Genomic DNA, 25,014 nt, shown 5'->3' on the forward strand with positions numbered 1-25,014 from the left:
TTCTTCATGGACCTGCTTAGTGGAATGCCATGGAATAAACCTCTGGAGAGAGGAGGGGCCCAGGAAAGCTGGTTAACATTCAAGGATTGCTTCCTCCAACCTCATGAGCAATGCATCCTAACAAAGAGGAAATCAGGCAAAAATATTGGGAGGTCTGTGTGGATGAACAAGGGGCTCCTGGACAAACTCAAACAGAAATAAGAAGTCTACAGAGGGTAGAAGCAAGGGCAGGTAGCCTGAGGGGAATACAGAGAAATTCTCCATGCAGCCAGGCATCAGGTTAGGAAAGCTAAGGCCCTGACAGAATTAAATCTGCCCAGGGACATCAATGGCAACAAGGAAAGGTTCAGTAGGTATGTCAGTGATAAAGGAAGACTAGGGGAAACATGGGCCCTCTCCACAAGGAAACTGGGAACCTGGTTATCCAGGATATGGAAAAGGCTGAGGTGCTCTAACTTTGCCTTGATTTTCACCAGCAAGTGGCTCCAGGCACAGCATCCCAGTTACAGAAGGGGCTGGGAGAACAAAGAACTGCCCATGTAGGAGAAAGCCACATTTGAGAACATCTAAGGCACCTACAGGTGCACAAGTTCTGAGGGAACTGGCAGAGAAAGGGCCTAAGCCACTCTCCATCATATTTGAGAAGTTGCGGCAGTTATGGTGGAGCTCCCACTGACTAGAAAAGGGGAAACAAAATCCCATTTTTAAAAAGGGGAAAAAGGAATACCCAGGAGATTACAGGCTGTTTCCTTTTAGTGCCCAGTAAAGTAATGGGAGAGTGAGACAATGGATCCTTCTTACAATAACAGTGCAGAGCAGCTTGTAATCATGGAAACAAGTGAAACCATCTTATTTTAGATAGGACAGTCAGCTGACTTACAGGAAAACCTGCTCCTTGGGAGAAAGAGTAAAAACAACAGCATTAATCACCTAGGTTTCTGATGTGATTCTCTGAGTCTGTGATCTGACTGGTGCTAGACCCATCTAAAATGCATTTCCCACCTACATACCTCTCGTTTGGATTTCTGGGAGGAGCGTTCCAGAATGTCGTCACTGGAGAGGTCGGAGTCCTCTGAGAAACTCAGGTGCTGACGGAGCTGTAAATCTGCCAAGGTGGGAATAAAAAGGGGAAATTAGAGAAGTGGCAACAATCCTTTCTGTAAACTCTTTGAGCTCAGCTGTAGGTTGTTTGGTTGAGCACCAAAAATACTCAGTCCTTTCACGTCAGTGTCCATTGTTTTGCCTGGGAGGGATCAAAGAAACCCTACTCCACAAAATGACCAGCATGAGTCTGAGCTGTTCTAAGAGTGCATCACTTCCTCCAAATGTTGTCAGAAATAATGATCATGGCTCTCTTACTGTGTTGTATCAATGCTCTTAGGATAGATACAGCACCTGGCTCTATTTTGGCTGGTTGTACATGCCAGAGAAATGTAACATGTTTGCTTTTAATCACATTTATGGGTAACTTCTTTACTGCATCCCAAGTTGCCATTAAACATCTCTGCCTGCAACTGGTGGGCATGTGAAAGATTTACAGGAGGCTGCCAACTCCCTCCTTCAGAGATCAGCAGACAGCCACCAGATTACAGGAATAACAGCATCTCTGCAGTCTTCAGCTTCTGTGGAGCCAGGTGGAAAGAAAGACGAGAGATCAGACAAAGAAAAGATGAAAATCAGGTTTAAAGTAGGGATGAAATGTCACAAATTCCAACAAATTATGCTTATTTTGCAAATCTAAGACATAAAACAGATGTACCTTGTACATATTGAGAATTAAGCCTTTAGTTAGAATTCAATTTTTTTTTTCAGTGGACTCTGTAAATATGCAGAAACACAAATCCAGTCCCTAGCACTTACCCCACTCTGCCCATCTGACACTGGGGAGCAGCAGCATTCAGCACAGTAGCTGAACAACAAAGCAAACCAAAACTACTTTCAAAGACACCTCGGAAAAGCAGGAGAAGTACACAGTGCAGAGGCATTTATTGTTATACCTGCAGCTGTAATCAGTGGAGCAGAGGGTTTGTGCTTGCCAGAATCCACTGTGGCATTACTTGAGGGAGTACTTGGGCAAGATTTCTCATCAGCCTTTTTCTTCTTGTCTTTCTTATAGCCAGAGAAAACAGACTTCCATAAGGACCTAGGCTTTGTTGCTTCCTCTGTCCCACCACTAGATTTGTCAGAAAGTCTGCTGTCATTTTTGGATTTCTTCTCCTTTTTGTTCTTACGAGGGGAGAAGAGGGAACTTCTTTTCTTACTCTTCCCACTGGAGCCTTCTGAAGAGCTGACAGACCCTTCAGGCCCAGCCATGTCAGCAGGAGGAGTAGAGTACTTCTCAGTAGCAGAATGATGTTTTCGTGCGGATCCCTCTGCTAATTTCAAGGCCAAATGTTTTGGAGACTCATAAAACAACTCTTTGGTCTTCAAGGGCATAGAAGACGCCTTTCGTGCCCTTGTGGCCCCACCAGCAGCTGGAGCAGCAGTCACCTCCATATCTTTCATCTTACACAGCTGTTTAGCCATAGCATCTCGTAGTGCTGGGCTCTTGACAGACTTCTCTCTGGCTCTCATTCTTTCTTCAGCAAGCTCCTTGGCCTCCACAGAAATGTCAGGGAACACTCTCTTCTTGTGGTGAGCCCCTCCTTCCATGGAGGGTGGACCACCATTCTCTTTGACCAAGGGCAAAAGATGTGGTTTCTCTGGCCTTGGCCTGCTGGTAGGAGGTGTAAAGAACCTCTCGTGAAGGCTGGAGTCCTCTGTCCTGTCATCGTACGTGTCCTCCACGTCATCAGCAAACGGGATTTCATCCACGCTCTCCGCGAACGACTTCCGCACCTCGTCCCTCTTGGCCGGGGGGGGCTCCTTGGCAGGAGGGGCTGGCTCCTGGTGTCGGGGAGCAGGAGGGGTTGATGCTGGTGTTGGAGGTGACCTGGCTTCCACCTCATTCTGCCACAGTGCCTGGTACCTCTTCCTGCGCAGCGTGGCCGGCTCCTCGTTCTGAGGAGGTGGTGGGGGCGGGCTCGACGGGGGAGTTAGCATGGTGGAGTCGGAAGTGTTGAAGCTCTGGCTAGCCATGGTTCTCATGTTAGATGAGCTCTCCTGAAGGCCAAGCCCAGAGCTGCTGGATACATCTCCCCGTACTTCATTGGAAATCTTTAGCTCTTTTTCTGACGGAGACTTTGGAGTGAGCAGAGAAATCTGCTCATTTTCTAACTTGGACAGTCCCTGCCTTCTTGGAGCAGGCTGGGGTTTCACAGGATGGATCCTTTCATCCCCTGTGATATTCCTGCTATTGAAAGTCTTCTGAGGAGTTGTCTCCAGAGCAGACACAGTGAAGTTGCTCTCTGAGCGTTTGTTTCTGTCCACAGGGGTGAGTCCCAAGCTCCGTCGGATTTCAGCACTCTTCATCCAGAACTCTTCCACGAGGCTGCTCCGTTTCAGAGCTTCTTCTGCAGTAGTGGGGCTCCCCAGTTTTTCCACCTCACCATCCTGGCCCCTAAGGGCCAATTTGGCTAAAGGAGTAGATGTTAAGGCTGGGACAGGTTGGAAACATACTGGAGGCTCCACTGGGGATGGAATGGATGTTTCAGCAGAAGGCAAAGGCTGGGAACAGATAGGCATTTGAGCAGATGCTGGGGATGAGGCCAGTGCTGGTGCTCCTGGCTGGGACTCTGTGAGTGATGGGGGTGCAATGGCTTCTGGTGATGCAACTGGCTGGGACAGCACTGGAGATGGTGGCACCAAGGGGCTCTTAACTTTCCTGTCTTTGGGAATTTCATCCTTTGGTCTTTCCTCAAGAACGAAAGGCTCAGGAAAAAAGCGTGGCTCCGGGGATTTTATTGCACGGCTCACTTCAGCCAGGGGATCTTCTACCTCCTAGAGAAAAATGAAAAAGGGGAATGTTAATAGTCACTGAGCACATGAGAATACAATTACTTTTGGTTTTTTTTGCTTTTAACAGAGCTTGATAAGGAAACCATCCAAGTATCAAAATACTAATTTAATGTCCAAAAGTCTGCCTGCTAAACAAAACCTGTGTCTGACAGGATGATTAGATGGCTATCAAAAAAACAAGCTTTATTTTAATAGAAAGTGAATGCTGTCAGCAATTGTATCAGCAAACCAGACTCAGCCCACTGTAAAAGTGAACTGGTCTATGCCAAAGCTGTCCAAGACAATGTTTCAGCAATTCCTTAAAAAAAAACAAAACAAAAAAACAAACCAAAACAGAAACAATTAGAAGGGAAAATTTGAATTGAACTTTGGTTACTACTGTAATTTTCAATTGCAGCTGCACACTCTTTTTGGCACATCAAAGACAGCCAGACCAGGATAAACAGGAAACACCTTATTTATGGCTCCCTCCATTTATCACATATACCTGTTGCTAGCTGCTCACTGAGATTAAAATATCCTGTATAATTCTGCCTGGGGCTTTGTGATGGGAACTTGTGTGGCTGTGATAGAGTCACTGCACTCTGAAGACAGGAAAACAGATAGTATCCATTATATTTTAAGGCTAATGAAGTCAGATTTCAAGATCAACATAAATATTAGAGTCAGAAAAGAAGGAGAGCCCCCTGCTGTCAGTCCTCATTAGTTTATCCGACAAACTATTTTATTGAACTACAGGTGCTAAGTAGAAAACGTCAAAGACTCCCTTTCTTACCTCTGCTTGTTTTGCTTTGGGACTAGCAGCTGGAGACAGAGGAAGAACACTCTCACTAGAGGGCTGGATAGGGGTGGGTGGCTTGCATGGACCTAGGGAAAGGAAAAATGGTCGAAAAATACACAAACCATTAATACTCTACCATTTTTTTTTAATGTTACATGCAACAAGTAGTGACAAATTTCTCAGCTTTTTACAAATTTTAGATTGGACATCTGGAACACAATAAAAATTTTCAAATGTCCAAAACGGTACAAGCTTTTCAATAGTAACTTTTACAAGAAAAAAAGAATTAGAACAATTCTCACATTTTACAAAGCTGTAATTAATGGATTCAGAACATTCTCCTCAAAATGTTAATGCAAGCACAGACCTTGCCACTGAGCGTGTGAGATGGTTCAAATCCAAGAGACTCTCTTCTCCTAACCGTGCACTCAAATGCAATTAACATCATTCAAGCACTAAAGAGAAAGTGATTACCTTCTTCTGTCACACTGTGAGAAGCACCTTCTGCTTCTTCTTCTTCTTCATGCTCAGACACTTTCAGCTCTGCCCCTTCTGCACCACTCTGACGTAAGCGAAACTCCGCTTCTGCATCAGAAGCGATGTCTGATCATGCAGGGAAAAAACCAAGAGAACTTGGATACAAGTCCATCAGGGCATAATGCTTTCCATTCACATGGTGCTAGCCATTTTCATAACCAGAACACTTAAATGTTCGCTCCTTTTTTGGTGATAATTAGTCATTTAAGCAGTAAATGTAAGCAGTAAATGATTGGACTGTTAGTACAAAGAGTTAAATCAGTAACTGAAGTTTCTCTTATCAGTTCTTGGGAAAATTTTCCATGTTTTCTGCCATATGCAGTTAATTTTACAATAGCACAGAAAGCATTCTGACAGTATTATGGATCTTTCACAAATTTAATTCTATTTTTGTTATTCATCAGGATTAGTATTGAATACAGACACAAGACATGGGGTGAGAGGACGTGAGAAATTCATTACATAATCCAGGACATTGAGGTTCTTCTCTTTCTTTTTGTCCCTCACTCCTGGCTCCCTCTCAGATATTTGAAACAAACTCCCACACCTCTAAAAATAAGACCAGGTTTAAGTACCCTCATGCAAAGTTCATTGCCAATACATTCTGTTCACACAACAGGTTTAAAGGCTGCACAGTGGTACCCTACCATCGTCCAGCTCTGCACCCGTGTCTCCCTCTTCACCTGCCTGCCCTTCTGTGTCTGCAGGCTCTGTGCCCAGCTCATCCTCCACATCATCCTCCTCACATGGAGCTAGAATATATTCAAATATTGAGGGGAAAAAGAAAAGAAAACAAACACTACACAGTGAAAAAGTTCTGTATTGAACTGCACCAATAGTTTATACCGGAGATGTTTATCAGTTACTGTCAATACAAGAAATCCTGAAATGTGTCACCTGGAGAGACATCTATGGTGAAGTGACACTTCCAGACTCCAGTGAATCAAGGAATGCCTGCCCTTGGGAGTCTCCAAGGCAATTGCAGTGAAAGCTGCCAGGGCTTTTCTGAGAAACAGGTGTTGTGAAAAATTGAACAGGAAGGGGACTGGGAGGACATCAAACCAGAATAAAGGTTACTGTTCTTCCAGGAACATTTTGGGCTTTTCTTTACCACAACAGAACCGTTACCATCACTTGATACCATATGTTTATTAGGTCAAAACTGGAACCTCACAATTAACCAGAACTGTTCATCTTGGAATTGAAACTGGCTTTGAGGGTGTAAGTCAAAGAAAGAGTCTGGGTATGGGATTTACCATTATTGCTCTTGGAAACTGTTTAACTCTGTGCAGCTACAGCAGTCTTTGGTAATAAGGTCTAAGAAAATGCATATGCTGTACAAGTGACTAGTGCACAAATTGAAATACTTTGAAGTAATTAAAATAACATATATAAAACCTTTTTTTCTGTTACAGATCATTAAGTGAGACACTTTTAAGTAATTGAAATTACTTCTTCAAAACTTTTTTTTTCCATTTACAGACCACTATTTGATTTACTAGGTCAAAACAAAGAAGAGATTCTTGAATTTGTAACTCTGAAAACTATGACATCTGACATTACTGCTTTTGACAGCATTTAATTAGAGGAGGAGAAACAAGATCAAAGTGTGGAGTATAAATCTCATTATTAAATGATAATAAAAAAAAAAACTGTGCAATGGATGACTTGCTGCCTTTTTTTTTTAAACATTTCCATTAAACATAATTTAAATATTTAAAAAAAGTGAGCACTTCCAGTTCCTGATCCTTTCTATTTAATAGTGATGATGTGGCTCTTGGAACTATTTACATCATTGCACTGCTAATTAAGGCAGTCTTGAAAACAAACCAACCCTCCCTAAAATGGAGGTCTTGCAGCCTCTCCTTTAATACAGGTTTTTGCTTATTTCACAAGACAGCCTTCAGCAGCTGGTTTGTCTTCTTCCTTCAACCTGAGAATTTCCTTTTTTCCGTGCTCTGTAGTGAGCATGGATTAATTCATTTTCTGTCAGCTACTGTGAAATGCAGTTCCACTCATGTGTGATAATGTACTGGCCTATTCCTTTACATCAGAGGACTATCAAATCCAGACCCTTACCTATGTCAAGCACAGGAAAACTGAATCATGTGGAAAAGGCTGGAGTGCCCACAGGAGCATTTATAAATCTATTGAACAAAATCAAACCATGTCCCAGTCTGATCATTGCTTAGGTATGCAATAGCTTATGTTATTTTGGAAATGATAATGTCATGAATGGCTTTATGGTAACAGCAAATGTGAGTAATCTTAATCAAAATTTGCAAAAATCATAACTAATGTTAAGAATATCTGAATCCAGTATGTATGTGTGGGTCTTCAGATTCAGAAACCATGAATGGATGTGACACACACGGATTATGTTGGAGAGAGAGGAGAAAATCAGGTTTTAAATAGGTTGGTACAAAAACTCAATGGTAAGATTACAGATGCATCAATAAGTAACAACTTGGTGCAAGGGTGGATCCCATTCTGAGGGACACAGGAAGCTTGCAGTGGCTGGTTATATGACACATATACTGTGCATATACATATATGCAGTTAGGATGAGGAGCAAGAGGCCAAAAGCTGTCACACATTAACTCAGAAGTTACACACTACTGCAGCCAGAAACTGGGATCAGCACTTGGTTCATATTAGCTGGCAGCTGTGAGCAGCCTGCATCGTGTGCAGACACCTTGTAAACACTGCTGACTTGCCAAAGCAGCAGCAGAAGCAAAGTTTTAAAGGCAAGCTGGCTATTCTGATGTGCCAAAGCAACTCAGCTGCAGATCAACTACCTAGTACAGACTGCTCCACTAATTCAGACACCTTCACAGCTTTACACAATGTACTCCCTCACTGTCATCCCAGAATCTTCAGGCTCATCCGTTTGTAATAGAGCTTAGAGAACCACGCAAAAAAAATGAGCTGAGCTCTACCATCCTTCAGCATTCCTGAGGCTTTCCTGAATAATGTGAATGCCAAGTCAGAAGAGATACAACACCACCAGTATTCCTAAAGATCTTAGGTTCAACTTATTCCTCTTTGCAGTTTTCTTCACCACATAACTACGCTTTGCAGTTGCTACAGAGAAGCGCAATTGCTTTAAGCACTCTCTGTCACTTAACCTTTCAACTGCAAGAAAGCCCCGCGTTCTTTGAGTCTAAGGGCTGGGGGAAGAAAACCTGGCTCCATCTTCAGTTGCCCAAGCAAATCTGAGCTCTCAGCTGGATCCCTCCTGCATTGCTGCCCCCAGGGTGAGCCGTCCTTGGCCTGCCTGCCCAGGGTTAGGGTGAGAGTGGAGCTCATGCGAGAAGAAGGGGCTGTCTGAGCAAGGCGGACATGCGCGCTCCCCGTCCCCCCTCCACCTCCACTCATGCAGTAGCGACAGGGCCGTAAGTTCCAGGGTTAAAGGACCAGCTCAGCTGCTGAAGGCACGGAGAAGAGAGGGGCAGGGTTATTGTGCATTGGAAGACATAGAACATCACCAAACTACCTCCAGGGACCGTCTCCAGCCACGCCTGTACCGCCTCATGGCGTACGGAGGGAAGGTCGGATGCTGAATTTAAAAAACAATAAATTGCAAGAAGTCAAAATTAGACCAGCAGTCAGAGTCTAAAACAGAAGAGTGACAGAGGGAAATTTTTCAGTAGCAAATACAGGAATAAAACCTATGAAATTTCAATCACCCAATTCCAGGCTTGAGAATTAAATTGAGATAACACACAAGTGTCAGGGGCCTAATCTTCCTTTGGGATCTGTAATGTTAGAGGAAATATTCCTGTGTGGCACAGCGAGAAGAACACCACGTCTGACCAGCAGCTGCTGCTACCCTTGGAACTCTGAAGAGGAGGGAAACTGAGAGAAGGAAGAGCTGAGCAGTGAGAGAGGGGTCCCACGTGTCCCAGAAACTGCTGCCCAGCAGAGGAAGAGGAGCTCCCAAAGCAGAATGAGAGGGATTTCTGGGAGCTGTGGCACTGTCCCAGGCTGTCACATCAAACCTTATCACTGCTGCTGCCAGTGGGCTCTCCAAACACCTCAGATCATGGAATACAGCTCCTCAGCCAGGAACAATCTGTCTCTTGAACCCAGGTTGAAAACTTACAGCATTGCCACAAACAGATGTTGGCAACAGCCTTTGACATACCCAAACTGCTGAGAACACCTGCACACACCTCTGCCATATGACAGAGCAATAGAAGCAGCTAATTATACATCAAGATAGTCCTAGGTTGGCCCAGTTTTAGGGAACAGAAAGGAAGTACTGACTCCCTTCCCAAAGGAATTTGGAAAGATCACAAAATCAGTTTTGGAAAGATAACCTGTTGCTGGCCACTGTAATATCCCCCCATAGAAAAGTAAGGATTGAACTCATGATTTTCAGATTATGATAACAAAATACAAATTAAAATAAAAGTCTGGAAACGAGAGTGACACAGACCCCCAGGTAGAAGCACAAGTAACCTTAACTGTTGTAAACTTAAGAAACATTGTAAACATTTTTTACTTAGTGCTTTTTGAATGTTAATCAAACCACTCTAGCAATACTGAAAGTTACAGAGTTGGACACAGCCTATTTCTGTGGCTGCAGTGGGAACAAAATACCCATCTCTTATTTGTAGGGAGCTGATTTCACACCAGAAAAACCCAGTGCATTCTACAAACTGCAAATGTAAGTATAGCCAAACTGATCTGGAATTATGTATCAAGCCAAGCCAGGATTAAAAAAGCTCCTATACCAAACATCTAAAACTGTAAGGAAAAGATAATTATCTGGAATAGAAAAGAATCAAGTATCATGAGGTAGAGCTCTGGATTTTTAACCTAATTTCATTTTTTCTGTGAAAGGCAGCCCTTCTCACAGCAGATATACTCCCTGTACAATTGTGTCACCATGGTTGCAGACTGAGAGAAGATCACCGCTCATCAGCTGCATGGTAAACTTTGATTTAAGCCCACAGATGAAGCACTTATGACATACTTACCTTACATCACACTGCAACATAGCCTAGAACAAGGTCAGCAGGGACTGCTGGAAGGTGCTCACATGAGATCTAGACTATCAACATTTTCCCCCTCCAAAGTTTGCCTTTGAGTAACTGACAACTTGCACATTAGAGGTAGATATACTGTCAAATCTTAAACACGGGGAGTCAAACCCACCACTGCTCAGATGTGCAAGCCCTTTGGCTCCCATCATTCCTGGCTAATACCATTTGCAGTTACATACTTGGAAAGGAAGCAGCAGAGAAACACATTCGATACAGAAGCTGACCCTGTTCAATCTTTGCTCTAGTAGCTACACAACACAGCCCCTCATCTTTCCCTAAAAAGTGTCATTTTCCCTGCCACAAAAAGCATGAGACTACTACTATTAGTCTCCCTAGTCAGTTACAGAGGGCTGATTGCCAGCACTATCAAATCGTGTGTGGTGAGGAAAACTGTTATGGAGTCAAAGCAGGCAGACAAATAGGCCAGAAGTCACACTGTCACAGAGCTGAGAAAGCAGCAGTTTTAAACAGACACTGACCTGAAAAGCAAAAAGTTTAACCAAGTGTAATTTCAGTGCAATTTGAAAGCAGGTCCTTTCAATCACTGCTGCCCCTGCTGAAGTCACTGGTCTTGAAGGGCGCAGAAGCAACAGAGTTAAACAGCTGCAACTGGGATCCAGGAACTGCTGGTGTGGGGCTTGGGGGAGATTACCTCTGGAGGTGGAGGACTTTGAGGCTGAGACCATTTTTTCCTCCTCCTCTTTCTCACGGATGTGTGTCCAGTGCACATCTGCCAGGATCTCCAGAGGATCAACCGGATTTACAATCTGCTGCAGCCTAAGGTTTCCAGCTAGCAGGAGGAGGGCATGGCATAACAGGTTGTAGGCAGGGTGCATGAAGGGCAGGGAGGAAAAGATGGGAGAACAGTGGAAAGGAAAGGTAGCACATCATAGGAAAGGAAATAAGAAAAGAAAATATTATTGGCCAAGGTCAGTTTGCAAGACAGACAGAAAAAGCTCAGCACTATGTGCGCACGCATCCACCACCACAGCTCCTCACGCCTCCCATCCAAGCTGAGTCACGCCATTCCAAGGGCGGGGGATGCCATTAAAGCATCGTCAGACATCATGTCTATTGCAAGAAGCTTTGCTGAAATGAAAGAAGTTCTCTGGGTGTCCAACAGAATGTGGTATGTAGATACCAATTTAGCAGAAATTCCCAGCTCCTTCAGCCTATTTGTTATGATTATTACCAAAGATGTCTTGCTGTTAAAGGTGAGGAATAATCTCCACCTGACTGATGCACCAAGACAAAAGGTTTTTTATTTCCTACTATTGGGCTAGGCACTTCTTTCTGGTCTGGGTACACACTTTGTGAATTAAATAATATGATGGATCTGAGAGTTTCACGTGTGTATGTGCATATGGGCACATGCTAATTTTAGCACTTAAAACCATTTTGTTTACTCCTGGCTCTTTTGTACTGGCTTGTTCAAAGGGAGAATTTTTTTCCTGAAGGATAACAGCATTTTGGTTGTGACTTAACAGCTCCCCAGAAGGGAATTCCTGTCACACAAATTATTCTGTTTAAGAGAAATAGCATTACTCTTCAATTACCTACCTACACAAAGCTCAGCTACTTATGGAATGTCAGAGAGAACAATGGGCACCTTAAGCAATTGATGAGCTTGTTTAACTTCTGCAGAACACCTGCCCTGGGAGCACTTACTCTGAGGTATAAAATTTATACACCCTGTCTCTATTGCTGTCTGCTCTGGTTCTGTAACTCAGGCTTCATTATCCATAACAAAAAAAAACTGGTTCTGCAGGGGACAGGTGTTCACCTGTACACTGTCTGCAGGAGTGGTCTTCAAAAGCAAACATCTCAGCCTGAAAGGAAAATGCCCACTTACTTTTTAAAGTAGGAAGTCAATTTTCACAACAACTGGACTACCACTGAGTAGGGCAAAGCACTGTTGCAGCAGTTTAGAACCTCAAAAGCAGTTAGATTTTCACATGGTGCTCTAATGTTTGAAGGAAACAAGAAACATTAGCAGCATTTAGAGCTTGCATTCATTATTTCCTGCTGCCTCATTTTAACAAGTTCCTCTCTCCCAGCCATGTTTTTCCCAGACATGACAAAGTGTTTGGGATTTCCATTTCAGGAATGACTATGTGTGAGATTTGGCATTAAAACCGCAGACGAAACAGGCAGAAGGAACTGCAGGAAGGACAGAATCAGCAGATGGTCATTAAAGGGAAAGGGGCTCAGAGGCACAAACCCAAATGCAGAGCAGGATTCACAATGTAGCCAAGGATTCTGCAGCTTTATGTCTCTGTTGCCTCACCAGTGTTTTTGTGTCAATGACACAACCACAAGGGCTGCCAGAGGCGCTGGCCATCCTGCAGGGACAGGAGCCTGGGCTGTCCCCGCTCCGTCCCAAAGCGCTCGCATGCAGCCCCCAGGATGAGTAGAGTTAGTGCTTGCACCAACACACAAAGGTCTGTGTTAAAAGGTTTAGGTTTGCCAGCAGGGGCTGACAAGTCCAGAGTCACTCAGCAAGGCTTGGAAAGAGCAGGTCCCACATGATCTGCATGTTTTCAAGTGGATTGCTCTGGGATTATACCACTGTAACCTTTAGTTTTTCCACAGAGGCTTGAGCCTGTCCTGTCCCTCTCACCTTTTCCAATAAATAATGAGGAGCACAGCCAGACATGAAGGGCTGCTGCTTGGCCTAGAGGCAAACCTAACACTTCTTTAATGTCTAAGGGCTTGAGAATTTCAAACAACACGTGGCATAGCCTTTCCTCAGGGCTGCCTGCTCAGCTTTGCAGGAAGCTGAACATTAATTGCATTTAGATTTGAAGTGGTAGCTTTCCTCCATTTTCACTGCAGCAGCAACACTTTATAAGCTGTGGGCAGGCTCAACGTTTTCACTTTATTGGCTCAATGTTTTCACTTTATTGCAGTAAGGAGCCACTTGCAAACCAACTCCTTAAGAGTCAGGTCTGAATCACCCTGGCAACTGCAACAGGGGGAACTTCTTCCTGCCCTTCTGCCACCTTACTAATACTTCTTATTCTTATCACAGAAAAGTTATATGGCAAAAAAGTTACAATGCTTCTTCCATTTTTTTTTCTCTCTTGGAAAGAAAAAAAAGAAAGTTGGAAGCTAAGCTACTGTTACTATAACCATCAGCTGTAAAATATGCAGTTTGACAACTGCATATGGCCCCTTACATGCAGGAAGGCACTTGGATTTTCCTCTTATATATTCTGGCTCTGATGAACCACATTGAGGGAATAAGGGGTTAACAAGCTATTGGGACCATGTGTTACAAAAAACCCAAAAATAAACTGCAAGAGACTGCATCATGGAAAATGACACAACCAGTTAGATTTGAATGTCTGATTAATTTTATGACTATTATGTAACTGCTTGAAGAATCTTGAGGGATTGCTGTAGCTTGATTAGTTTCCTTCCAGACTCTTCCCCACAGACAGACACACACACAGAGGACAACAAAAAAAGCAACTTTGCTGACACAAGCAGTCTAAAGCAGTACTTCTGGTGTGTCCCATGTGTCTGAGATAATGCACAGGTGCAAGTAGTCTGCATGTGTAGAACAAATCTGATACTCCTTATTACCTGGAAGTCACTGTTCATGCAAATTACAGCAGCAAATTGTCCAGGTTTTCTAGAAATCCTGAGGTACTTGGCAGCTTTATCACCTTCCTAAAACCAGTGTCAGCAACAGATCTGATTTATGGCACTTGAACCAGGAGATGAACAATGGCCACTGAATCAGTTTTGAGGGGGCTGGTAACACAATGCAATAAAACACAGAAACTCTTCATGTGGGACCTGCTCTTTAATACCTTCCCCTGGAGGTGGAGACAGTGTATGGGTACCTTTATGTGTACCCGAGTCCTCTTCATCTGAGAGACGTTGGAGCCAGAGGCCTTGCTGCAGCTCTCTCTCCCAAGGGTTATACTCCCCCTCTACAGCAGAGGGAAGCACACATCCACATTTAGCACCAGGCACACGTGTACACACACAAGCCGTGGAGAGAGGGAAAGAGAGAAAGAGAGAGGACAGGATCAGAAAGAGAGACTGCCTGGAAATGCTGCAGCTCCCCGTACTCCCGCTGTGCTCCAAGTGCCTGGCAGGAAAACTGCTCGAACGAAACAACATCCATCCAAGAACACTGCTCAGCAGGCTGAACACACAACATGCATGTCGCCATACTCATAAAGAACTCTTGGTTTCCACAGACTGTACTCATGGACATTCAGCTCCTAGGTAGCCAAGGAGCCTGCTGAGCTCATCAACGACACTGCCACTAAGACTCAACACTGGACCTCTGCTGGCAGTAGGCAGCCAAAGACCTTTACAAAAAAGCTCTTTGGAGTCTACAAGTCTCCTCAAAAAGGAAATGTGAGTATAAAGACAAAGACAAGAGCAGTGAGAAATTTGGCATGGTGGTGAAACACTGGAAACATGTCTATTCTGAGCACAAACTTTGCATTTTGATGACTGAGACAAACACAGGGGAAGGAGTCTTTCCCTAAGGTTTTCCACAGAAATCTTTCCAAGCTAAAATGGGAACTACCTGAACTCCCATCAAAGCCATTTTTTAACCTGGGAGAGCTACAAGCACCTTCTTGTGGAATGCCCTGCTGACAGTGACAGGGCACTACCCCTCAGTGAGGCACTCTAAAACTGAAAACACTGCAACCACAATGCTTCCAGTTCCTGCTGTCAGAGAACAAAGGGCACATTCAAATCTAATTCCAAATAACTATAAAAACCAACCATAAGCCAATACAGCAGCACAAGGCTGTGAATTGACACGCTGGCATGGTGTATGGGAAGCATATTGTGAGTACTGGTACTCTAAACTGTCCTGTGGGCAAGGTCCTTCAGAATCCAGAATGAACCACCTTGAGCTTTCCTTGACCATAACTCCCTCAAAAACCAGAGCAACAAAGAAGCAAAAGAAGAAGTAAAGTTTTCCAAGGCAAATCTTTCTTATTCTGCATGGCAAATACTCAACTCATTTTTCCCTGTTGGCTGGCAGAAAGAAAGGATGAACCAAGCTAACCTTCACTTGACTCCTCATCTTCTTCCTCTTCATATTCCTCCTCCTCCTCATCATATTTGTACTCAATCTCATGATTTTGCTCAGCCTCAATCTCTTCTTCACTCTTTCCCTTCAGGAGGGCGTGGATGCGCACAGCCTCTTTCCATGGCACACCACCCAGATCTGAAGGGGGTTGCTGTTCATCATCTTCCTCTTCATCTTCCTCCTCCATCTCCGATTCTGAACTACTGTAAGGTTTTAGGAAAAAAAAAAGATTATATTGCTAATAAAATAACAACATTAAAGATTATGAAGTAAATGTTCTCTTGATCAGTCTTAGATCACTAACAAGTCATTTCAACACACATGAGCCTAAAACATAACACTGATTTTCAGCTTTCAACGTTTCACAGGCCTTTTAGTGACAGCATCACCTGCAGGCTGCAGTATGGTCCTTGCCCTCCTTTTAAAGAAGGAGAGGCAGCAGAAAATGCTTCTGAAGCCAAGTCCAAATATTTGTGCAGCATTTATTGTTACAGTTCAAGACAACTGAATACAACAGAAAGAAATTATTTTCTTCATATCACATTGCTCTTGATAAATCAGTGCAGGAGTTCCTCACAGTATCAGAATGTAGAAGGCCACGGCTTTTGATACAGCAGCTACTGCTGAGATACCCAGAATGATTTTGGCACTTGCTCCTGTGAACCAGAGCAGTCTTTGGGAGTAGAAAGAACACAAAGCACATCAGGCAAAGGATACAGCATGTTAACTAAGGAGATGGAGGAAAAAAACCCCAAAATTCCTCACTTTTCTGCATCACAGACAGAAATATGTATCCAATTAAGTACACTGTGTACATGGTGGCAAGAAACTGTAGGAAGCAGTGCAAAGATAATTACAGCAATGAGATTATTATTCCCACAGCAAAGTCTCAACCATGCAAAGCAATAAATCATTAGTGCCTCTTAGAAGTCACCTCTGTTTAATTCTAACAGTTCCTCAGCATATGCAGCAGGGGCAGGAAATGTAACCACTCATTCAGTGAATTTAATCTAGCTCACTCTTACATGCCAAACTACCTGGAGGGACTGAGGAGAAAGATGGTTGCATTTGTCACTGGAAAATGAATGAGAACTACAACACACAAACAGAACCTCTCTGCAGTGTGAAAAGGTGCTCCAGCTTTGTTTTACCTGAACAGACCATTGTCATAAGAGAACTGCATTTATTAGAGCAACTGTTGGATGCTTTCCCATAAATCTAAAAAGGCCCAATTCATCTGACTGAAGGAGAAAACTGTTTGAGAATAATTAAAGTTTGGGTGAATAATCTGAGAATAGTATTTCTGCTGCTTCCTTATGCCCACTATCACCAGCTTTGGCAGAACCCATTCCATGTAGACAATGAAAGGGAAAACCAATAAGTAGAAAGTAATGAAGGTTATACTTCATGTGGGTCTATAAAATAGAACTTGTAAAGTTGTACTATCTTATTTACATAATTTTATTCATCTGCTAGTCTGAGAGACTATTTTTGATGGCAAACCTAATAAGGAAAACCCTTTGTTCATGCTCTGATTGTCACACACTTCTGTCCATAGGCTCTTAAATTCTTCTCACTGGTCTGCATACAAATAACATTATTTTCCTCAAATTACGAGCCACTTTTTCACAGCATGAATTCAATAGTTATTTTTAACATGCTGCCTGATTTTCACATGTGAAATACTGAACACAAACACTGTTGGCAAGCCACAGGCTTGGTGCATGGAGACCAGAGCATACTCCAAAGGCTTTATGCAGATATTGTCACAGGGGTAAATGTGATGTTCCCCTTCTCCCTGATTTACTTTCCCACCCTTTGGTATGGAAATAAACCTGACAGGTGCTGCATGCTGGGGGCTTGGTGTGCTGTCAATAAGGTTTACTGCTCTTCAAACTGTTGCCATGGGTGCTGAACAGGATGAGCTGCTGCTCTTCCACCAGCCGGCTTATCGCATGGAGGAGTGACGACACAAATTCCTCACCACACAGCTCACTTCACCTTCTTTGGCTTTTATTTATCACTTGGCTTTTGTTTGACCTTTGAATACTGAGAAATGACAAGCTGAAAGACAGCAGTGAGAGATAGCCTGGTATAGTGAGCATTCCTTTCAGCATGGAAACCCTGTGCTGTAGGAATTCACTCAACAGCTGAAATTTGATTTTTCTATAAAGCAGAAATCAAAGACCAAGGTAGGTTGCTCTATAGAATTTGCATAAGGAGTTGAGTATCTCATTAGAAAAAGAAGTATGCACAGATTTAGTGCTGAGGAGAGGAACTGAAACCTAAACTGTGGCAATGAATCTCTTCCCTTGCCATACAGACCTATACAGCACAAGCTGTCCTACAATACTCATTTGAAAGGCCACAGGACATGACACCAAAACTGGAGATGGCACACTGGGGGCTACTGCAACTTAAAGGCAATCAATAAGGCACATAAAAGGTTTCCTACACCTCAGACTAGTGTGTAGTCTGGGTTTAGTTGCTTAATTGATTTTTTTTTTAATTGAAACTTAAATAAGATTAACTACCTTTTGAAAAAATATACTTTGAATGCTGTTTCCCATAAACTTTCTCTACAGTGTGTGTGTGATGGGAAGCTGTGCACCAAAATGTGAGGTCTCTGCCTGATTTCTATCTGCCAGCTGAGTGAACCCTGAAAGCCCAATCCATCCTTCATAAGACATGGAGGGAACAAAGAGTTCCCCATCTCCTCCGCCTGCTCCTAGCCCTGCAGCGCTGCACCAAGACAGTGAAGATGATTAAATCAGGGCCTTGGCTGGCTTGTTGCAAGAGTCAAAACTTTTTTTTTTTTTTTGTTGCTGAAAAGTAGTCAGACTTCTCCCCCCTTTTTTTATTTTTTTGAAGTCTTCCTGTCTCTGCAGTCTATCCATGGAGTGGATACAGCTAAACAGAGGATATCCAATAGCTACACCTCCTAGAAAATTCTCCCTCTGCTCTCTCTGATATTTGGCCCACACGGCCTTGTCCATTTTCTGAGTAAACTGCTTGCCATATTTAGATTTGGAATATAAATTCTTCCAGGTAAAACTGTCAAGGAATTTGATGTATTTCCTCTTTTCTCCTTATGACAGAATGCGAGTTGCCCATTCTGGTTCTCACATGGAAAATTATACAATGTAGTCTATTACAGACAGAAATACTTATACTGATAACAAGTTATAGGGATGAATGTAGGACAAAAGGAACTAAATGTAACACCCTACAAGACAAAAACCAAATTTGCTAACCTAATAGTGTACCACCCTCAATCTCCAGAATCTCACAAAACACCTCTTGGTGATGACCATCAGCTTCATACCAAAATGCCAAAACTCCACTTTTTAAACTAATTCTTGGCCTTTGTAAGTTTTCTTTCTCCTTTCTCATTTATTGAGCAGGTCTAATGTGTCCTGATTTATTGAAATCAAGACAAAGAGTAACAACAGTCAATGGCTCCACACTTCTGTTTTAGAGGTAGAAACATAAAGAAGTAAAAACCCCTGAGATCATCAATGCTTATATTGTCATAGTTGATGTAATTCCTAAACCTGAGCAGGTAACTAAAGGAAGGATGATTAAGAAAATATAGTTTGAATCTCCCAAAAATAGGCCAAGATTATTCAATTTCTCATATAGACCTATATATGCAGGCAATTCATACACAGAATATGACTGTAGGATCTAAGTTTCAGAAACAAACAACAGCACTTTCTGAGTTTATTTCAAGATTACTGGACAGACTCAGAGATTAAAAGGTAAGGGCTGCAATTGCTACAAAGACAAGTAGATGAGAAATTGTATTAAGAGACCAAGACTCCACAAAAGTGTGTGATTGACTATAAAGTTTATGAGCATACTTCCTCAAGGATTTCCTCTCAATGATTCTTGTAAAAATTGTTTCCACTAGCTCTGCCTGCATGGAGGTGGATCCTGGTGTGCTTGCACAGAATTTTCCTTATAAAGAGAAATTCATGAAGGTGCAACACATTTATACACCTTCATTTTATTACCATGAAGGTACAACACATTTATACACCTTCATTTTATTACCATGAAGGTGCAACACATTTATACACCTTCATTTTATTACCATGAAGGTGCAACACATTTATACACCTTCATTTTATTACCATGAAGGTACAACACATTTATACACCTTCACTTTATTACCATGAAGGTGCAACACGTTTATACACCTTCATTTTATTACCATGAAGGTACAACACATTTTTCAACAGCCACAGCTATTGCTTCCCATTAATACCTCTCAGGCATTGCACCAGCATTCAGTCAGGATTACATGTGTGTCAAGCCTAAATCTTGAAACCAAACATGATTTTGAATTGTAATGCAAAGCATTCAGAAAAGAAGGCAACTTTGGAACCCCCTTCCATTTGAATGCATGTTCCGTTTGCTCAAAAGACTCACTTACCTTTAATACAATTGAAAAATTAAATTTAAAAATCCCTTCCAATTTAGAACTTAATCTCATGGTATTACAGTGCTAGAGGTGTCTTCTGATAGTAGTGAGTTATTGAGAACAGAAACTACAAGATGAAAAGTCTGTGTGATTCAAAAGCTTTAGAAAGCGCAACGTGGTAAAGAGTTAAAGAAAAAGGAAAGGCAGTCAAAGCCAGCTGGGATGGGTGCAGAAAAGCTGCTGGGCAATGTGTGCTGACCTGCTGGGCACATCCTCTTCTGTCCCTTTGTCCAGCACGCTGCTCAGGTTGTGCTCTGCCAGGGTCTCCTCGGGCACCTCCTCCAGCTCCTCCTCGCGCTGCAGGGACAGCCGGTAGTTCTCCAGCTCGATGCGCTCCGGGGTGCCCCGCAAACGCTTGGCCAGGCTGGGCTCCTCCAGCCCGTTCACACTGGGACCTGAGGACAAGCCAGGCAATAAACAACAAATGCAACAGTCAGAAAGTCACATTTTTAAGAGAACTGAGCAACTGGGAGAAAAGGGGCATGAGGCAGAGGGAGGTAAATAAAGCGAGAGAATACCTTATGTCATTATCCTGTTCGCCACTACTGGGAGGCCAGACTGCAAAAGGGAATCTTAGTGGTTTTGGCTAATAGATGCTAAAAAGAATGTTAAATATCCTAGTTGAGAGAGGAAATAGGGCCATTTTAGCTGCAAAAACTAGAGATGCAATGAAGTTTGTGTGGGGAAGGCCTGGGCACAGGCTGGATTTATTATCTGAGACATGGAATGCTATGGGGCAACCATGCTGTGTGTTAAAACTGGCACCAGCCAAGGGAAATCTACAGAGTTAAGGAGCAAGACAATATTGTTACTACTTAAAGATGAGGGAAGGAATGAAAAAGGCCAAATTTGAAAACTTTTAGTAGACTTGAATTGATTGACTTTTCAATCAGAATTTGTAATGAAATGAATCACGGGGACAAATCTCAGAGAGACATTTGCAAGCAAAAATCCCAGAAGTCCCCAAAAATTGCCAGGATATGTGAACCAGAGAGTTGTAGAAAAGTATTGAGAAGCTTCACTCACAGTAGCACTCAATGAATTTTATTCTATCCTGCTTTCATCCACTTATTTTTTAAATTGCAGTATTTTAGCTTGAATACTATACCACTGTTGACCCCTTACCCTTATTTCCACGCTTTTGTTTTGCTTTGCTAAACAAGCCACACCTTCTTCTCACTGAAGATAAGCTCTTCAGTGCTCTGATCATCCCCCAGGTCTCTGAATCTGTCCCAGTTTGGATTAATCTTTTCAGAACCTGGGTGATTAAAAGTGAACATGGCTTTCCAGATGAGGCCTTATCAGTGTAACACACAGCCCTGCCACAAATCTCTCATCTGATACATGCTGAGAACACACCTGCCTATTTATATGTCACATAATACTGGTGGCTTTTATGAGACTTAGATCTCTCTCCTTCTTTGCTTTCAACTGATAAGCACTTTGTTGGTAGCCAAAATTCTCAACATCTTAGTGCTTGACCTGGTACTTTCCACTATTACATTCCTAAGTTTAATCTTACAGTTGGCAACATTTTGCAGTTCTTAGTGGATGATGTGCTTGTCCTCCTCTGCATTGATGAGGATTTGAAATGTTGATTCAGCCCTGAATTGCATTAGCAGATTTTTTCCTTGGTCTTTTTTTTTCAGTTGGTAACCTTAATGACAGTATTACAAAGATCAGATCCCAGATCACTTTTTGGGACACTGCATAGTCTGTAGGTTGCATCCAAACCCCTTATTTCCACTTTTAATAAAACCTCTTGTCTCTTATTTAGCCCAACTCCTTAGCTACTCACACTTCATGTACTTCTCTCCCATTTTATCCAGTTCCAATAATTATTTCCATGTGTCAGCATTCCTGTGTTACGCTCAAGTCCAGACTGTGCAAATGCACTACAATTTCCCTCATGGAGGTATCAATTGTCAATAAAAGCTGTCAAGCCAGTCCAGCACGGTCTCTGGTGAGCCCATGCCACATTTTATAGGACTTACCTGCATGAGGTCAAAGGACTTCTCTTGCAGAACTAGCAGGTTTTAGTTATTCCTTAAAAGGTGTTACACCTACTGTTTAACTGATATATACTTGTTCAGATCACTTTTTAAAGTTTTTTATTTGTTTTGTTTTCTTTTTAGTTTATCTGCAGGATATACTTCTGTTACCCAGTGGTCCACAGTATTTCCTGAACGAGACAGTCAAAGTATATCAGGACAGCTTGATTTAATCAAAAGTTGTTACCACAAAGCTCACAATTTCATTTTAATTTCTCCCACTCTTCTGAGACAAAGATTATTTGTTTCATTGTATTAGTCCTCATTTCCCAATCCTGCTGCACACTGATTCTTGCTCTCATGGAACACACTTCTGTTTTCCCTTACCTTGCTTTTACCTACATGCTTACAAAACAGAGCTCTTTGCTTTGCTCTCCTTTGCAAAGTCTAACCCAGCATGAGCTTTGGCAACCTTTACTTTATCCTCACACATTTTAACTTCCAAGACAGCTTTTGTTTCCTTTCTTCATCCTCTGTAGCTTCTCACTTTATTCCTAACAGGTTTTGGGCTTTTTTTCAGGAAAATTACTCAGTACCACCTTCATATTTCACACAAAATTACACAGGTCTTTACATAATTCCTGGCATCCATTTCCAATCCCCCTCCCCTGAGATAAAATCTTGAAGACAACTGCCAGAAGTGTTTTTCTGTCTTCCTTAGTATGATTTAACCCTTCCATGATGTGGCCAAGTGGCTGCCATGCCTTTAGCTGGAACCCCAGAGCTTTTTCATGGTATAAACAAATAAGCTTGGTCAGATGGCACCACTGCCTTGCATTTCCAGGGATACTGTGGTCTCCACCATCTCCTGCTGCTAAGCCTTCTGTTGTGCCTTAGTTTGCAAAGTTTGGTGGAACTGAGCTGCCTTTTTCACTGGGATTCACTCTTTTCATTCTCTCTCTCCCTCTCTGGTGATACCAACTCGGCCAAATCTATTTTTGCAATCCTTGTTACATTACCCAGCCCTGAGTTCACAGTACCAGGGGAACTGACCTCGAATTTTGCTCTGCCACTTTGGCTGACAGTAGAAAAAAACAGGACTCTGGGTAACATAGTAACACCAAGGTCAGGGAAAACAAACAAGGAATACATTAAAATAATGATTAAAAAAAAAGGTTTTGTACTACTCAGAACTTTTTATACATATGAAGTCATCAGCAAGGCTCAGCTACTTTAACAGGGATGTCTTTCCACAAGCTGTTTTTAGCTTACTGTCTTCTGATGCAAACCCTGACATAGCTGCAAAGTACACTAGAAAAAGAATTCTGAAAACCAAAGAACAAGAAATTTTATCTGTCTGATATTATTTCACTCTTTTTGTTTTCTTACCATCTTAGGGGCTTTGTGTCAGCCTTTTCAAAGGAAAAAACAAACAAAAACCCAAAACACCCACCAAACAAACAATTGCCATATAATTAAATGGAGTAGAGTTCTTTAAAAAAAGGCTGTTTCAATAATCCAATATCTAGTGTGGGGAGAGAGACTGGCAGCAATCACTGCTAGGTAGAGAAGGACTGAAAATCAAGCTGGCATCTTTTTACATGCATTTCATGAAGATATATCATCCTTCAGGAAAGTTTTTCAAAACACAAAGCATCCCTGCCCTTCTCATCACAAGGACCCAATGTAACTGGGACACAGAGAATGAAACAAATCCTGTCACAGCACAAACTGTAAGTGGGAGTGACTCGATGCAACTGTGTTAAAAAATCTTAAAAGATAGAAAATCAACCTGAACTTTAATGCAAAAAGATGTGGTCAAGCCAAGATGTCCTGTGAGCTTGACAAGCACTTCCTCCCTCAGAATCTCCAAGTAGAAAGGGCATTTCCAGCACTTTCTCTTATTAACTTATACATCCATAGCCTTGAGATGCAAAAGTGGTCACATCTCTCCAGTCTGCCAAGAAAACAGCTCTGCATCAGAGAACATGATACAGAAACTCCACTACCAGTTTAAGCATGGGATTTCTAGGAATTTGCACTACACAAATTATTTCGTTTATTTCACATATTAGTTTTGTTTCTAAAAGTTGTCTGTTTCTACAAGATGCCATGCATTTAGCAAATCTGGCTGTCTTCAAAGTCACTGTCCAACTTATTAACAAATACGAAACAAGAGAAATGCTGCTGATAGCCATGCACTGTAAAGCCATCAACTATGAGAAGGAAAAGCACTGCACTTCACAAACTTATACAAGGGATGAAAGTAAGTATGAGATACAAGCATCACTGAAGTGTCCAGATGATGGACAATTCCCCCATTTTATGTTCTAAAGTTTACACCAACTAATTTGATGCTACAATTAAAAAACCCATTAAAAAACTACAATAAAATATAAATAAGACTGAGGAATTCTGAAGCTTGCTGCCTGCTCTCATTTCTCTCCCCCACATATATAAGGTGCTAAATGCATGGGCAAAGTGTGTTCCAAGGCAGTTCTTGTAGACCTGAAGTCCCTGTGGAGGGGAAAGCTGCCTCTCTTTAATCAATACACTGTACACCCCAGATTGTTCAGAGTGCACCCAGCCAGCACCTGATCTTCTGCTTGGCCCCTGCCTCTGGGCCCACAGGGACAAAAGTCAGCAACCATTCACAGGTGAGGGAAAAGGCTGCCCTGGCTGCACCAGCCAGGAAGAAAAGCTGTGTTACTACCCAGAGAGGGGAGCTACTTAAAGCCAAGTGTAGCTTCTTGAACAATCAACTGATCAGCTAAAAATCCACAAACAACATCCAAAATAGGACACATTTTAAAGCCTGACTCTTTACTTTGGAAGAGTCAGTGGGCCATGAACATTACATAGATCATCTGAAGGGAGCTGTTTTTCTTAACAGGACAGGCTGCTTAGCTGCTGCATGAAAGCTGCCAGAGCCCCTAATTTATCTCAGCTTTGACAGAGCTTGCCTCCTGAAATGATAAGTGTCTGATCAGAGATAACATTCCTAACAGAACTGCTCCTTGCCTGCATGAGTGTGTCCTATTCCAGCAACTCTGGCAATTCCTGGAAGGCTTGAGAAGCTCCCCTTGAGAGAGGATCCTATCTCAACTCACCTCCAGTATTACCTTGTTCTGTAAAATCTACATGTTATTCCCATGGGCTCAATGAAATCCTGCCAAAGTTACTCCTTGACACAACATTTCCAT

General features: G+C 42.5%; 1 protein-coding gene across 10 annotated transcripts in view; it reads right to left on the bottom strand.

Moving 5' to 3' along the window:
• The window catches only part of MICAL3 (microtubule associated monooxygenase, calponin and LIM domain containing 3), a 151,829-nt gene that overhangs the window by 27,535 nt on the left and 99,280 nt on the right, over positions 1–25,014 (bottom strand). For 7 of the 10 annotated variants that reach the window (XM_059472444.1, XM_059472439.1, XM_059472441.1 and 4 more), the window contains 10 exons: positions 20,020–20,215; positions 15,311–15,537; positions 14,118–14,207; positions 10,919–11,056; positions 8,712–8,774; positions 5,863–5,967; positions 5,153–5,281; positions 4,673–4,764; positions 1,998–3,879; positions 1,011–1,105 (listed from right to left, as the gene is read on the bottom strand). In XM_059472444.1, the coding sequence (XP_059328427.1) occupies positions 1,011–1,105; positions 1,998–3,879; positions 4,673–4,764; positions 5,153–5,281; positions 5,863–5,967; positions 8,712–8,774; positions 10,919–11,056; positions 14,118–14,207; positions 15,311–15,537; positions 20,020–20,215 (3,017 nt within the window). The remainder of the gene's footprint in view (positions 1–1,010; positions 1,106–1,997; positions 3,880–4,672; positions 4,765–5,152; positions 5,282–5,862; positions 5,968–8,711; positions 8,775–10,918; positions 11,057–14,117; positions 14,208–15,310; positions 15,538–20,019; positions 20,216–25,014) is intronic. The other 3 variants (XM_059472442.1, XM_059472445.1, XM_059472446.1) reach the window with 3 other exon arrangements.

This window comes from Ammospiza nelsoni, chromosome 5 (genome assembly GCF_027579445.1).
Source record: "Ammospiza nelsoni isolate bAmmNel1 chromosome 5, bAmmNel1.pri, whole genome shotgun sequence".
NCBI classification, from domain to species: Eukaryota; Metazoa; Chordata; class Aves; order Passeriformes; family Passerellidae; genus Ammospiza; species Ammospiza nelsoni.